The sequence below is a fragment of the Microcaecilia unicolor genome, chromosome 7 (genome assembly GCF_901765095.1).
Source record: "Microcaecilia unicolor chromosome 7, aMicUni1.1, whole genome shotgun sequence".
NCBI lineage: Eukaryota > Metazoa > Chordata > Amphibia > Gymnophiona > Siphonopidae > Microcaecilia > Microcaecilia unicolor.
Window position 1 is genome coordinate 218,319,533 of NC_044037.1, and position 17,287 is coordinate 218,336,819.

Genomic DNA, 17,287 nt, shown 5'->3' on the forward strand with positions numbered 1-17,287 from the left:
GTCGATATCAAAGCTCCATCCGCAGGACTCAGCACTTAGAGAATTACACCCACGAAGGGACACTCTGCCCAGCTCACCACCGCCGAAACGGGGGAGGGGAATTAACCCAGCTCATCCCCACACAAGTGGGGGAGGGGAATCCGTCCAGCTCATCCCCGCGGAGCGGGGGAGGGACACCACACCCGCCGATGCGGGGGGATCTGGCTTATCCTGCAACCGCAACCGCGGGAGGAGCTGACTGACCCTAACACCGCCGAAGCGGGAAGGGTACAAAACTGCCCTACAGCCGCACGAAGCGGGAGGGAGTGCCGGCAGAATTTATGTCTCAATCCAGCCCCGTAAAACGGGGGGGAGAGGAATGCAGCAGCTCACTGTAACACAAACTCGTCTCAACTCTTGAAGAATCCAAGTGAAAAAACTTGAACACGAAGTCTTTCTGAAGTAACTGAAGACTAAACTTGAACCTGAAATGCAACCAGAATAAAAACAGTACAGATATCTGGGAGGGGCTATGGATTGATCAGCTATGATTAATGGAAAGAAAATTATCAGGTATGATTATACATAATTTTACCTTCCATATCATCAAGCTGATCAATCCATAGACTGGTGGGATGTACCGAAGCAGTACTCACCCAGGGCGGGACATTGAAATCCCTGACCGCAACACTGAAGCTCCAAACCGGGCCTCCGCCCGTGCAGCCACACTCAAACGGTAATGCTTGGAGAATGTATGAGCCGAAGCCCAAGTTGCCGCCTTGCATATCTCTTCCAAGGAGACGGATCCGGCATCTGCCATCGAGGCCGCCTGAGCTCTAGTGGAGTGAGCCTTCAGCTGGATAGGCGGCACCTTCCCCGCGGCCACATAAGCCGCTGCAATGGCTTCCTTGACCCATCTTGCCACTGTAGGCTTAGCAGCCTGCAGACCCTTACGAGGACCTGCAAACAGGACAAACAGATGATCCGATTTCCTGAAATCATTGGTCACTTCCAAGTATCTGATGATGACTCGTCTCACATCCAGATATTCAAGAGCGGAGTACTCCTCTGGGTAGTCCTCCCTACGAAAGGAAGGGAGACAGAGCTGCTGATTCACATGGAAGCGAGAACCAATCTTGGGCAGGAAGGAAGGCACTGTGCGAATAGTCACTCCTGCCTCAGTGAACTGCAGAAAAGGCTCTCGACATGAGAGCGCCTGGAGCTCGGAAACTCTTCTGGCTGAAGTAATAGCCACCAAAAAGACTGCTTTCAACGTCAGGTCTTTCAGAGATGCCCTCGACAAGGGTTCAAAAGGCGGCTTCTGCAATGCTCTTAGCACCAGGTTGAGATTCCACGCAGGCACCACTGAGTGCAGAGGAGGGCGCAGGTGATTAACTCCCTTGAGAAAGCGCACCACATCTGGCTGCGAAGCCAGGGAAGCACCCTTCAGGCGACCCCTGAAGCAAGCCAGAGCCGCTACCTGGACTTTAAGGGAACTGAGCGACAGGCCTTTCTCCAGACCTTCTTGCAGGAACGCCAACACTGAAGAAATTGGAGCAGTGAAGGGAGAAAGTGAGCCTGCTTCACACCACGCTGCAAACATACGCCAAACCCTGGCGTAAGCAGTAGAAGTAGAGCGCTTCCTCGCTCTTAGCATAGTGGCGATGACCTTGTCTGAGAAGCCCTTCTTCCTCAGACGCTGCCGCTCAATAGCCAGGCCGTAAGACCAAAGGGGGAGGGATCCTCCATCACCACGGGACCCTGATGTAACAGGCCCTGCTCCACTGACAGCCGCAGAGGATCGTCGACTGAAAGCCTGATCAAGTCCGCATACCAGGGACGTCTGGGCCAATCCGGACCCACCCGGATTACCCTGCCGGGATGCTTTGCCACCCTGTCTAGCACCCTGCCCAACATGGGCCAGGGCGGGAACACATAGAGGAGCTCTTGTGTCGGCCACTGCTGGAGAAGAGCATCTACTCCCAGGGATCGAGGGTCCCGTCCTCTGCTGAAAAAGCGCGGCACTTGGCAATTGGCCGATGACGCCATCAGAACTAGGCTCGGCTGGCCCCAGCGCTTCGTGATGTCCAAGAACGCCTGAGCAGATAGTTGCCAGTCTCCGGGCTCCAAGGGATGGCGACTGAGAAAGACCGCCTTGACATTCATGACTCCGGCAATGTGGGCCGCTGAAAGCTGCTCCAGGTTCGCTTCCGCCCACTGGCAAAGACTCATAGCCTCCTTGGCTAGAGGGGCGCTCTTGGTACCTCCCTGGCGGTTGATATAGGCCACAGCCGTGGCATTGTCCGACCGGACCCGTACAGGCTTCAACACCAGTACCGGGATGAACTCCAATAACACCAACCGAATGGCTCTGAGTTCCAGGAGGTTGATAGACCACTTGCCTCTGCAGGAGACTAGAGCCCCTGCGCTGTCCTTCCCAAGCAGTGGGCTCCCCAGCCCATCAAAGAGGCGTCTGTCGTGACGACAATCCACTCCGGGGTCACCAGAGGCAATCCAGCAGACAACTTGTCTGTCTGCGTCCACCAGCTCAGCGCCTTGCGCACTGCTGGGTCCACGGGAAGGCGCACAGCATAATCCTCCGACATCGGAGTCCAGCGCAGCATTTAGCTGTAGTGGTCTCATATGAGCCCTGGCCCAGGGCACTACTTCCATCGTGGCCGTCATAGAGCCCAACAGCTGCACGTAGTCCCAAGCCCGAATAGGAGAGGCTACTAGGAACTAGTCCACCTGAGCCTGAAGCTTGACAATCCGATTGTCTGGCAGGAACACTCTGCCCACTTGGGTGTCGAATCGAACTCCCAGATACACCAGGGACTGAGTCGGGCGCAGCTGGCTCTTCTTCCAGTTGATGATCCATCCCAGGGAGCTCAAAAGAGCAACTACCCGGTCCATAGCTTTGCCGCACTCCGCATAAGAGGGGGCTCGGATCAACCAGTCGTCCAGATAAGGATGGACTTGTACTCCTTCCTTTAGCAGGAAGGCCGCTATGACCCCCATTACTTTGGAAAAGGTCCGCGGAGCAGTAGCCAACCCGAAAGGGAGGGCTCTGAACTGGAAGTGTCGTCTCAGGACTGTAAAACGCAGAAAGCGTTGGAGAGGAGGCCAGATGGGAATATGCAGGTACTCTTCCTTGATGTCCAAGGAAGCCAAGAACTCTTTCACTGCCGCTATAACAGAGCGGAGAGTCTCCATGCGAAAGTGCCTCACTTTCCAGGCCCGATTGACCCCTTAGAGGTCGAGGAGGCCGGACAGAACCTCCTTTCTTTGGAACCACAAAGAAAATGGAGTAACGTCCCTTGCCAATCTGATTTTTTGGCACCGGAACGATCGCACCCAGGCGGATCAGGTTGTCCAAGGTCTGCTGCACTACCACAGCTTGACCGGAGACTTGCAGGGAGAGAGTACAAACCCGTCTCTTAAGGGTTGGCAGAACTCTAGCTTGTAGCCGTCTCTGATGACTTCCAGCACCCACGCGTCTGAAGTTATAGTGGTCCACTCGCCCAGAAACGAGGACAGCCGTCCTCCAATCTGCACTGGGGCGTGGACCAAGGCCCCGACATTGGGTACGAGACCCTGGGGGAGGACCGGAGGGAGCACCTCCGGGACGGCGGTCTCTGCGAAAGGAATGCTGCTTGGGGGAGAAATTCCTCTTGAAGGAAGAGGGGGCAGAGGAACCCGACTTGCCCGGGCGGTATGGAGGTATCGGGACGAGTACTAACCCGAGCCCTGACCTCTGATAATTTCTTGCCCTTAGACGTGCCGAGATCGGTCACGATTTTGTCCAGCTCGACCCCAAAGAGCAGCTTGCCTTTAAAAGGCAATCTAGCCAGGCGGGATTTAGAGGCGTGGTCAGCAGACCAATGTTTCCGCCAAAGCCACCGCCGCGCAGAGACTGTCTGAGCCATGCCTTTAGCTGAGGCTCTCCAGACATCATACAGCAAGTCTGCCAAATAGGCTAAGCCCGATTCCAGGGCCGGCCAATCAGCCCTCAAGGAATGATCCGAGGGGGAAGCCCGCTGCACCATAGTCCGGCACGCCCTGGACACATAGGAGCCGCAAACTGAGGCCTGCAAACTAAAACAGCTGCCTCAAAGGACGACCTTAAGGCCGCCTCCAATCTTCTGTCTTGGGCGTCCTTTAGGGCCGTGCCACCTTCCACCGGCAACGCCGTTTTCTTAGTCACCGCAGTGATTAAAGAATCCACGGTAGGCCACAGATAGGCCTCACGTTCACTCACAGCCAAAGGATAGAGGCGGGACATAGCCCTAGCCACTTTAAGGCTCGTTTCCGGGACATCCCATTGAGCCGCAATTAAGGTGTGCATGGCATCATGCACGTGGAAGGTTCTAGGCGGGCGCTTCGTCCCCAGCATAATGGCAGAGCCAACAGGGGCTGAGGGAGAGACGTCCTCCGGAGAGGAAATCTTCAAAGTGTCCATGGCCTGTAACAACAGGTTGGGCAAATCCTCTGGGCTAAAAAGCCGCGCTGCAGAGGGGTCATCCGCTCCATCCGAGCGGGGATCTATCTCCTCCAAGGAATCCGCAAAGGATCGTTGGAAGACCTCAGACACGCTGCCCTCATCTACATCGGAGGAGACAAAAGTCCTCCAAGGCCTGGGAACCTCAACCTCTTTATCAGAAGAGGGAGCAGGGGCAGCGTTTTGCATGAGGAAAGCCTGATGCAGCAGCAAAACAAACTCGGGGGAAAAACCCCCCAGACTGTGCACTTCCGCAGTCTGGGCAACAGCCCTAGACGCACTCTCAACCGGCGCTCGCACTAGCGGGGGAGAGACATGCTGCGCATCCAAAATGGCGTCCGGCGCGAAACTCCGTGAAGGAGCCGCGCGGGAAGAACGGCGCTTAACTTTAGCCGCTTTTGTGCCGTCGCCCAAATTAAGGGCGTTCATGGCATTAATGTCTCCAACCTCAAGGGCGGCCCACGAAGAAGCCGTCCGAGCCGCGTGGCCGGCCAAGATGGCGGAGGCGAGGAGCGGGGGATGGGCGGTTATGGCGGGAAAAAAACCGCCACGCCGGAGGAACGACCGGGACATTCATCGGTCACTAAACTATCACCCATCAAGGGCGAATCAGGTTGTAAAACCCCCGCATCCCCTCTAGAAGCGCTCCAGCGATCCGGGGAGCGACCCTTTGCGCCCTCGCCCTCCGACGCCATTGCCACGAGGAGAAGAATCGGGGAACCCCCTGCCCGCTATAAAAAGGTAAAATTACCTGCTTGCCGCTCCGAGCTGTAACGAACTGGTGTCCCAGTGAGTAGCTGCAATGAACGTTTAAAGAAACGTCGAATTAAACGCCTTTAAAGACGTTTAAAAATTTTTTTTTTTTTTTTTTTTTTTAAACGGAGCCAGCGGGAGGGGGGAGAAAAGGAGGGACCTGGCACCACCAGGTTTGCACTTGCTCAAAAGAGCCCTCAACCCCAGGCCTCAACAAAACCTAAGGATTAGGCTTGGAGGCCTAGCCAGAGCTGCTGCTGTGTGTGACCACCACCTGCTGAGATAGAGAACATACTGAGGAGTTTCCGGCAGCACATGACCACATATAGGGAGGCAAAAGTTTGCTCTCTATCTCCACCTGCTGGTAGATGGACACAACCCACCAGTCTATGGATTGATCAGCTTGATGATATGGAATAGGTCAACGAATCCAAGGGAAAGTCACTGGTGATTTCTAAAGACCAACCTGCTGCAGCGGGATTTTCCTTTCTCCACTACATAAGAACAGCCATACTGGGTCAGACCAATGGTCCATCTAGCCCAGTATCCTGTTTCCATCAGTGGCCAAGCCAAATCACAAGTACCTGGCAGAAACCCAAATCATAGCAATATTCCATGCTACCAATCCCAGGGCAAGCAGTGGCTTCCCCCGTGTCCATCTCAATAACAGATTATTGACTTTTTCTTCAGGAACTTGTCCAAACCTTTTTTAAACCCAGATATGCTAACCTCTGTTACCACATCCTCCAGTGAAGAGTTCCAGACTTTTCACTGAGTGAAAAAATATTTCCTCCTGTTTGTTTTATAAGTATTTCCACTGAGTGCCCCCCACCCCCAGTCTTTGTACTACTTCTTTTTTTTTTTTTTTTTAATCTTTCAAAAAGATTCACTTTTACCCATTCTACACCACCCAGGATTTTGTGGACCTCAATCACATCCCCCCTCAGCCATCTCTTTTCCAAGCTGAAGAGCTCTAGTAACTATAATCTAACACCTTACTCCCAAAACAGCAACCTTACTGTATGTGTATGTCAGATTGCTTATTCTAAGAGCCTTCTCCGCTTATATACAAAAATAGTTTAAGATCACATGCGCTTCTGATGCAACTAAAATAACAGCTACTAACTGGAGAATAAGTATACATGAAAACCACAACTGACACAAGATAATGTAGGTGCTGTGAAGGAACCTGGGTGCTATTAGGGATTAGGGCCAGAGTGGTAGTGCTGTGTTGTCCCAAGTATCCTGGAGAGAGAAGCATCACCAGTGAAGACTGGTCATACCTGTGGGTCCTGAGTGTAAGTGTCCTCAGAGGACTGCAACTGATCTCCATCAATTTCTCTGCCCCAGAACAGAAAGTGGGATGTAGAGAGGATATGGAGGACTAGTGTACAAGTAATTTGGTCTGGGGTGTAGAACAGAACAGGGCACGTAAGTCTCTGCTCATCAAAGGCTCAAAGAAAAAGAAAGCAATCCCCTGTTACAGCTGCTAAAAGACAAAAGAATGCACGGAGCAGGTGAGATTAAGAAGGAAAGAGTGGAAACAGAGGATGAGAGGAGATGGACAATGGGGCAGAGGGGAGTGGTGAGAGCAGACAGAAAGGAAGAAACAAGGCAAAGGGTGTCTCATACACTGCAACCACAAACACTCACTACCCATGTAATCACATACTCATATACATACCTCCAATCCACTCAGTGGGTCACATATAAACCACCATAGCACAAGCACAGAGAAACCAAAGTTACACAGTTGTAGACACCCCAACCAAAGGGAAAGGTAATGGGATTTGATATACCGCCTTTCTGTTTTTGCATTCACAGCAGTTTACATATTATATACAGGTACTAATTTTGAATCTGGAGTCCCCATCTCAAGACTACCTGCCACCCATACATTGCATTGACACCCACTTGTATTCATGCCCATGTGAACATAGATCCCAAATCCCCCCCCCCCCCCAAAAAAAAAAAACTAACCTAACCTACCCCTCCCTTTTCCTGTGAGACTGTCATTGGAATGCCTCTGTGCTTCACTTTATATTTTGATATTTGTCAGCATTTTCTTATTTCCGATCTGAAGCCGCATTGAACCTGCCTTGAATGGGAAAGCGCGGGGTACAAATGTAACAAAAATAAATAAGGGTTACCTTCGAAAGCTAATCAAAACATGTATTAAGCTACTGCAATAAAAAAGGTATCATCTTATTTTCTTTTCTATGTTTTGATTTATTACCTTTAAAAGTGGACTAACATGGCTACCACACCACGTCATTAAAAATAAAAAATTCCTCATAACCGCCAGCATACCTCATCCAGTCACACTGACACCACCATGCACACATGCATGAGCCCATTATTACGGTAGACCACCATGTCTATGGTAGGATACCGTCTATAAAATGAAAAAGCCAAACAAACACTGAAGTAAATCGACCTCCCTGCACAGAGGCCCCCACCTCTAACCTAAAGCACCACCCATGATACCTTTTTTATTGCAGTAGCTTAATACATGTTTTGATTAGCTTTCGAAGGTAACCCTTATTTTGTGAGTATCTTTTGGGTCCTCACTCCTTTTCTCCAAAGAAAAAGGAGTCTACTTTAGTCCAATAACAGAATATAGGTACTAGAAAGGAAGAAAAAAAAAAAAGCAGCTAGAAAAATGCATATTTGGCTTCCAAGCAGTTGATACAGCACATTCCTTGGAAATACCTTTTTCTTTTTTTGTTCTGGTATCTGCCAGGCAGGCTTTAGAACTCCCCAATGCTACCAGCCACCTCTGCCTTTCAGCAGCATTCACCGCTCTCATGTAGAAATGCTGCTCCCCAGGAATTATCAACTCCATTCTTGTGTTGTCTGTCAGATGCACTAATAGGAAAGAGAAAAAAGGTACTACTTTCAGTAGACTGAGCATATTTTGGGTTTTTTTAATTTGTTTTTTTTGTACAACTGAGAAACTTAACTACATTATTTAGGTTTGACTGACGAGCATAAACTATTTAATCAGACAAGGAGAGATTTTAAGCCAACTGGCTGACTAGCATCCAAAGTCAGGCTATTACTTTGATAGAATCTATGTAGCTAATATAGGAGAATAAACACAGAACGTTTACCAAGACTATGCTGGAATGATAGAGTGGAGAGAGAGATTATCAGAAAAATATGAAGCCCTTTTCCCCCTTTCAACTGCTAAAACCCCACCCCCAAAAAAGAAAAACCCACCATACACATATAGAACAGTTATTAAAATTACTCAAAATGGCTTAAACGTTTTTGGTGTCCAGTATGATGCACTAGTGTGGTTTCCTAGGGCAAAGGTTAAATTCTATCAACCCAAGTCTGTTTAATCCTGTGCACATCAGTGTAAGTACACTAAAACATCATTTACTTTGGCTGTATAATGCCTCCCAACTGAACAAGGTTTCAACCTATATGTTCAATGCTATTCAGAAGGAAACATAGCAGGTCATGAAATGTACTTGTTACAGACAGAAAATCTTCTGAAATCACATATGCTACTGTTTGAAGTCACTTGCATGGATTTTTAAAATAGTCAGATAATATCTGATCTATTTGTTCACTCTAGCCATGGAATAGTTTTACCTTTAATTTCACAGACTGCCATCTTGATGCTTCCTTTACTGCCTTTGCAAACATCATCTTGAGAATCATAGTAGGACAATATTCCATTATCTAGAACAAACCAGCGAGGCTGCCATCCTAAGGTTTACAAGAAAAACATACTGCAGATAAGTTACAATGAAATACACAAGAGAAGGGAAAGAAAATTTGTTTACAAGCATGAGACCTGCCTGAAAGCTTCATTACAACATTATTTTTTCCACTCCACAAGACAAAATGCAATGGTCCACTTTACTGATTAAAGTATGTCAGTACTGCATGTAGCAACTGTGTAAAATGTACCTACAAAGATTTACATTAAAAAAGAATGATATCCCTTTATGAATCAGTGCCTAAAAGCAACAATATTTACTGAACTATTGTTTTAATCACAGTTGTACTTATCCATACTTAGATTATTTACTCGCTATTTAGGGGCCTTACTAAAAAAAACTGTTACAAAAATTTCAATTTATGCAGAATACAGTAGCAAGATTGATTTACAGCCTGGGAAGGTACGAAAGACCATCTCCACTGTTGAAGGAGCTACATTGACTTCCTGCGTCTTCAAGCCTGAAGTATGCACAAAATGCTGTGCAGAGATGGATCTGCTTATTGATCACTTATTTAGATTTCCCATCATCTTTTTCCTCGGGCAGCAGGGGCGTAGCCAGACAACAAATTTTAGGTGGGCCTAGGCAAGAAGTGGGTGAGCACCAAGTGTTCTTCCCCCTCCCAACCACCACCAAAAAAATATTTCAGCTGGCAGGAAAATGCTTCTTTCCACCTTGGCAGTCTGCAGCAGACACATGCTGAAAACTGAGCATGTGCAGGTGCCAGTATCGTGGAGAGTAGAGTTTTTGTTGCCATCAGGGGGAAGCCTTCAGCTGGCTGAGCTTGAGATCCCCATCAGCTACCGCTAAATGTGTGCTACTATTGGGTGGACCTGAGCACTAAATGGGTGGGCCCCGGCCCACCCAGGCCCACCTGTGGCTACGCCACTGTCGGGTAGATCGGAATGCTGTTTGAAATTAAAATACCCGTCTTTTAAGGGTGTTCGGAAAAAATCCATGATACCCTTTAGAAATTTGGAGAATAACACAATACTATTCCTTCAGGAAAGCGTTAAAGTCTTTTTTGTTTGATGAGAAAGATTTTTTTTAGTTTCAATGTATTAGATATGTAATTGTAAATTCTCTTGAAGAAGGACTTACTGTTTGTAATCCGCTTAGAATCTCTTTTGAACTTAGTGGAATATACGAATCGTAGCATATATAGCATTAAGCCAGGCAAAACTGCTAGAGCTGTACTTTTACAAGAAGGAAGCATCTGATCACGCTTTCCAAAAATATTAGGACTAGGGGGCATGCGATGAAGCTACAATGTAGTAAATGGGTCATTCCATGCCAAGTGGTCTAAAATTTTAAAAAGTTCCCACCATCATGTTCTCCAATTTTGTTCAAGTTTTATCTGTTGTGCGAGTCAGGTGTTAAGCGAAGTTTCCCAAAATTTGAGGTCTCTAATTGCAATAGTTGCAGATCTAGACCCCCTTTTCTGAAAGGTTGTCAGTCCATGAGCGCGCGACATTTAGCAAAATGCCATTTTTGGGGTCTAATAAAATCCAAACACATTTATAAGAATGGCTAAAAAATTCAAATCCTGTACAGTTTTTGATGCTAATTCCGATGAAATACATTTTAACATTATGGATGCAAAATCCAGTCAAACAAGTTGACTCAAAGTGTGCATCAAAATTGGTCGTGACTCATCGGAACATATTTGGACCAATATTCAGACTGCAACAACTTCCATGCAAACAAAGATACGGACTTGAAATTTTGAACAAGCATTATGCTTGTGCTGGACATAATACTTCCAGATTTGCAACTAACCAGCATCTATAACCGCCCTGCAGGATCACTTCAATGTTGACACTGTCAGCGCAAATGGTAAAATATACCAAAGTTCAAAGCCAATTATTTAAAAAAGAGTCTGCTTGAATCAGCTTGTGAACAGTATCATCTGAAAGAGAAAATTGTGCTCTACAACACTGATATGTTTTTGTTTTGCAATGCCACCATTTTGCTATAACTACATCACACAGAGACGTTACAGCATCTGCAATATACCACAAAGGTCTTTATTAAGACCACCCGATATCGAGATCGCTTTCGAGTATCAAGGATCTCTTAAGACTCCTGAGGCAGGCCTGGCAGGCCTGTGGCCGAAACACGGTATTGTGTCGAGTCTGTGAATAAAGTGCTACCTTTTATACCGGTATCCCGTTTCTCTGGAGTCATTGGTCCACTTCCCACTTCCCTTTGACAGTTTGTGTTTTCTTGGGAGTTAGTGTTCATCCACTCAGCTGGATCACCCCTTCTGCGATTCTCTTTACTCAATACACTTATAGATGCTTTTTTCACTTCTATACACACCACCTTCCATTCATTCACACCGCAAATCCCCCTCCCAAGCCCTCATATACGGGAACTTAACAAAAGTGCTTCCTCTAAGGAAGCGATCAAGGAGCGTTATAGTCCCTTTTAACTTCCCCAAGGAACCCCAAAAGTGCTCAAAGTGCTCAGTGTCATCCGGATCCACACGTAACCCCCCCTGAGAAGATATGTAACACTTAATTTGGAAGTAAGGAAATAGATCAGAAGGAGACAGCCCATGCATTTCCCGCAACTCTTCAAAAGAGCACATTTCCCCCGCATCCAAAAAATCCCTAAAACGCACAAGGCCTCGACATGCATGCCCAATCCTTAAAAGTCGCATGCCTCCTACCCACCAAAAACGCTGGATCCTGAAGAATGTGTGCAAATGATGAAGGACCACGCAAACCCCGCATCCTGTTTTTCAAGAAACCTCACAGCAATAACAGACGACATATAAATGGATTAGAGGTCAACCACCTATAAGCCCGATTGAAAAGAAGGCCCACGGCGCAGCATCTAGGGAATAATCTTTCACAAAATGTTGTTCCAAAATAGTGATAGGAGATTGCAGCCCATCACTCCAGTGATGAACAAGCTTTAACTGTACCGCCCAATAATACCATAATAAGTTGGGCATACCTCTCCCGTCCAAATCCACAGAACCCCACATTACTTTTTTTAGCTAGGCTTGACTTACGACCACCCAAACAAAGCCAGAAATTTCAGACTGAAGCTTCAGAAGCTCCGATCTCAGCACCAATAGGGGTAAAGATTGAAACAAAAACAATAAGTGAGGGAATACATTTGGGAGATTTTAATTTACCTGTAAACCAAAAATAGGGAGGCATACATGGAAAACACTGGGTTTTGTTAGATTATCAGGGCAACCCATGAACAAGGAAATACATTGCATTTATTTTTTTTTAATCTAATTCACTGTCTAGAAGTCTTTCTTATTTTACCATGTCTGATAATTGTTTATTCACTGTGAGTTTAGTTTTGAAGGAACAATTCAGGTTGTTAGAAAAGCAAACAAGATTAAGAAGGTCTGTTTAAGGAAGGGGTTGGAATTGAATGAGGCTGAAAGTGGGGTGTTCTTTAATATAAGAATTCAATGGAGTACAATTAGTGGAAAGGGTAAATATGCAGTTTAATTATGTAGTGACATTAGAAAAGATTTGTGTGAGGAGTATTGTATTTCCTCATATTGTTTAACTAAAATAAGTGGTATACTCAGGGACATTTTGTTGCAAGGCGTCCGTTACACCAGTTGGAAAGACAATGGCTTAGGAATCCTTCTGGGGAGTTGAAAAGGAGATGTAGTACCCAAAGCAGGTTTTCTTACAGTTAATAAGAGACTTATTGAATTGGACAATAATCCCAATCAACTGTTTAAAATAGTTAGGGAACTTACTACCACAAGTTTTGTTCAGGCCTTGGACACTACTTTGACTAGCGAAGAATTTGCTTTTTTTGAGGAGAAAATAACTAAATTGACTGTTGCAGAGTCAGTACAACTGGATCGAGCTGTAACAAAAAATCTGTTCATTAAAAACTTGTAACATAAATGAAAATGATTGGAACAAGTTTATGAAGGTCTCAGAGTTTGAAACTAGAAAACAATTTTACCTTTATTCATTACTCTGCTTTTTCCCTTGATTTTATTCCTTATTATTTATTGCAGTGGAAGAATATTTTGACACTATTTATTGTACATTTAGTAAATCGATCGCGAACTTGGAAATGTATCAACTCAATTGAAAAAGGCAGCAATTACTCCTGTTCCTAAGACTGTTAAGATCGATACTGGTGAGTATTCTATGTATAGACCGGTCTCAAATCTGTCCTTGTTAACAAAGGTTCTGGAAAGAGTAGTATAGGAACAGTTATTAGATTATATGAGTAGGAACCAGTTGTTGCATAATCAACAATCGGAATACAAACATCATTATAACACATGGACATTATTGATAGCATTCTAGTAAAGACTGATCAAGGATTTGATAAGTTTGGGGTTCAGCTGGATTTGAAAACAGCTTTTAATATGGTACCACATAGTAAGCAGTTTCCATTTCTTGAGGAAGTGGGTCTAGTGTCTACAGTACTAACCTGGTTTAATTTGTATGAGAAGTCACTTGCAAACTGTCAAATGGGATGAGAATACATCTTTTGAAAAAAAGCTAATCAGAGGGGTTCCTCAAGGGTCATTGTTATTGCCCGTACTATTCAATCTGTGTCTCGCACCACTGTCTATAATTCTTGAGGGTTGAAACATGAAGTTCCATTTGCTTGCTGATGACATCAAGTTGATTTACTTTATAAAAGATAATCAAGGGAATGCGGTAAAAGATTTAAATGAGAACTTGGAATATTTGTACGATTGGCTTTGTGCCCATGATTTGATGTTAAATGTGAAATCTGTGATGTGGATATCACATCAGAATAAGCTGTTGCAGGTTATGCCTAAAATACAAGGAACTGCTTTACCTTTAGCAGATGAAATTAAGACTCAGATCTTATTGCGATAGGTCTTTGAGTATTAACGGCAAATAAGTGCAGTAGTTAAATCATGTTTCTTTCAAATGCCATTGATCAAACAGTTGAAACTTATTTTATCCAAATCTAATTTAGTGAAAGTAATTCATGCATTAGTAACTAGTCAGTTGGATTACTGTGATTCTTTGCATAAAGGGTTGACTAAAAACAGCCCTAAATAGATAAGTTAGTACAAAATACTGCTAAAAATTGATTTCTGGCAAGAAAAGGTTTGATCATACTAAACCAATTTGATTCGATTTGCATTGGCTGTCTGATAAATTGAGTACATATCTGCCAGCTTGTACTCTGCATTCACTTCAGAAGGATTTGATGCAACTGCCATTTCTGGATATGGTGAGGTTGACAGCAACAAGGAACACAGCATTTTGTTATGCTGGACCTCACCTTTGGAACATGCTGTCCAGTGAGTTGCACACCATCAATAGTTATACAGCTTATCGAAAAATGTTGAAAACTTGGTTATTTAGTGAGAACTTTAATTCTATTTGATTTTGCTATGATGTGAGTTGTGATGACATCATGTTTTTTATTCAAATGTTGTGTATTTTGTTAATGATTCTTTTTACATTTTTTATATTGATTATGCCTTATTCATAGTATTTGTAAAACGCTATAACTACTACTACTACTTAACATTTCTAGAGCGCTACTAGGGTTACGCAGCGCTGTACAATTTAACAAAGAAGGACGTTTCCCTGCTCAGGTGAGCTTACAATCTAAAGGCTCCTTTTACAAAGCTGCACTAGTGATTCCTGCACAGTAAATGAAACAAAGCCCATAAGAAGTGAATGAACTTCATTGCTAGCAGGGCTTTGTAAAAGGAGCCCTTAACCTTGTCAAGTAATCAAATCAACCAAACTTTAAAGTCAAGGACATATCTCTGAATATGATAAATATCTCAAAAAACAATAATGCACAACCTCTTTCAGTAAAAAAAAAAAAAATCATTATAAAATAAAAGTGTGGTAAACTGAGAAGTTATACCAAGTACCAGTACAGTACAAGTGTCTAAAACAGTGGCGTAGCCAAGGGTGGGCCCAGGCCCACCCACTTTGGGCTCAGGCCCACCCTGTAGCAGCACACCTATGAAGTGTCTGGCAGGGATTCCCCAAGCCCCACCAGCCGAAAATTCCCAACAACTGTCCTTCCTGCATACAAATCTGCTATTTAAAAGGTGTGGGGAGGGGGATGTTTGAGAGACCATATGGCATGCAGGCGAGAGAGGGAGAGACCAAATCACTTGTGGGACAGGGCAGAGTTCTGCCCACCCATCTTGGGCCCAGGCCCACCCAAAATTGGGTGTCTGGCTACGCCCCTGGACTCTAAAAAGAAAACTGTAGAACACTTATGTCTAGGCAGTATATAAATACTACAAATAACAAAATACTTATTTACATAATAGGCGGGGGAAGGTGTACACGGCGTGGCCTCCCAATTGAAAATGTAAAGATAAAAGCAGTAGCAGAAACTCGCGAAGACTGGAGAAAGGACCCCTGCCCTGGTTGCAAGTGATGGTAGAAAGTCAGCACTGTGACGAATGAACTGGTAGGTAGACTAGGTGGGCCTTCTGTTCCTTAATCCCCTTCTCCCCTGATTTTCCTATACCTAGTAACATCAGTTCGTCTGGTTTGGGACGGGTCATGGCAGAGACCACCTTGCGAGTGACCAATCTCCACCCTGGCCTAACCGGGTACCAAGCGGAGGATGGGGGGGAGGGTCCTGGGAGTAGCCTACAGTACCTGCGAGGTAATTGGTCCATTTGTACAGAACGCCTTCCATCGCTCAGCTCATTCAGCCACGCTCCACATCGTCCCGCCAGCGTCCGGCCACCTTGGCCCCACCGGGGGACAGATTTCACCCTGCCGCCGGAACTAGATACCAATTGTCCGCTAACCTTCCCAACACTGCTCCGCTGCCCCTAGGCAGCAGCTGCTCATTGTCCCATTCTAGTCCTCCTACTCCACCTCGCCGTGACCTTTCAGTAACCCCAACGTAATCTGTCACTTCCTCAACACAGAAGAGACGGGATTTGCAGGGATCACAAACAACAAGGACGGGTTAATAAAAGACGGCATGACGTCAAAACCGGTTTTTCCAACAGCCGCCATCTTAGTTTATACAAAGCCAACTCTCCGCCGCTGAATCCTCGTTTTCGTCATTGTGTATTTAGTCACAGTTAAAAACCTGCAGACTTGTGCAGCATATGGATGTCCACACAAAGGAACTATTATGTAGGCGTCTGGGTAATCTGAATAGCGTCGTGGTATGTCGGATAATCCGAGGAAGTGTTGCATTTGCGGTGTGGGCAGCTATTTATATTTCTTTCAGATATCCTCCCCCCTGCGGGGCCGAGTCCGGACAACAGAACGTTAAAATATTGAAGTGCACATAAAATATTCTTATGTTTACTCTTAAGAATAATTTGTGTGGACTTATTTTAAAGTCTGGAAAAAATACAAGCATTTGCCCGGCCACGCCTCCACTGTTTCCGGGCCGGGCTACAGGGGGGTGTGGTGGCGTCCGTCCAAGCTGCAGCCCAAGGCTTGCTGTTTTTGTTTTTTTTTTTTAAGAAGAAATATTTTTTGAAAGGTCTATAGTGCAGCACTGAAATGTATAATACCTAGAAAACTCACATTTGCTTATTTCCGATCTGAGGAAGAAGGGCGACCTTCGAAAGCTAATCAAGAAATGTATTATGTCCAATAAAAAAAGGTATCTTATTTGCTTTTCCATGTTTTATTTTGTTTGATTTCTATTGATAACCTTAAGAGTGGACTAACACGGCTACCACACTCCTCTAGAAAACTCACCAAACCTCAACTCCCCCGCCTAACAAAAAGAATGCAAACAAAACCTTGTATAAAACTGTAAAAGTTTGATATTGTTTTCAATACCGTTTGTGAATGTTCTGGACAACCTAGTATGGTGGCAAAATCTGCCCAAGTGGCTTCAGTCCGTATAACAGGGAGAAGAAGGTTTGGCAATTAAAATCCAATATGAAGAAATGCAAAGTGATGCACTTAGGGAGTAGAAATCCACGAGAGACATATGTGTTAGGCGGGGAGAGTTAGATATGTACGGACGGGGAGAGGGATCTTGGGGTGATAGTATCTGAGGATCTGAAGGCAACGAAACAGTGTGACAAGGCGGTGGCCATAGCTAGAAGGTTGCTAGGCTGTATAGAGAGAGGTGTGACCAGCAGAAGAAAAGAGGTGTTGATGCCCCTGTACAAGTCGTTGGTGAGGCCCCACCTGGTCCTGGAGTATTGTGTTCAGTTTTGGAGACCGTATCTTGCTAAGGATGTAAAAATAATTGAAGCGGTGCAAAGAAAAGCTACGAGAATGGTATGGGATTTACAAGACGTATGAGGAGAGACTTGCTGATCTGAACATGTATACCCTGGAGGAAAGGAGAAACGGGTGATATGATACAGACGTTC

General features: G+C 45.5%; 1 protein-coding gene across 3 annotated transcripts in view; it reads right to left on the minus strand.

The window, feature by feature from the left end:
• The window catches only part of PLEKHA3 (pleckstrin homology domain containing A3), a 35,786-nt gene extending 19,940 nt beyond the window's left edge, over positions 1-15,846 (minus strand). For 2 of the 3 annotated variants that reach the window (XR_003942754.1, XM_030208910.1), the window contains exons 1-3: positions 15,588-15,845; positions 8,834-8,950; positions 7,943-8,098 (exon numbers count right to left, since the gene is read on the minus strand). Coding sequence is in view for 2 of the 3 variants with exons in the window: in XM_030208910.1 (XP_030064770.1) it covers positions 7,943-8,098; positions 8,834-8,950; positions 15,588-15,627 (313 nt within the window). In the remaining variant the exon portion in view is untranslated. Of the gene's footprint in view, positions 1-7,942; positions 8,099-8,833; positions 8,951-15,587 lie in introns of all 3 variants that reach the window. The other variant, XM_030208911.1, reaches the window with a different exon arrangement.
• Between the last annotated feature and the right edge of the window lie 1,441 nt (positions 15,847-17,287).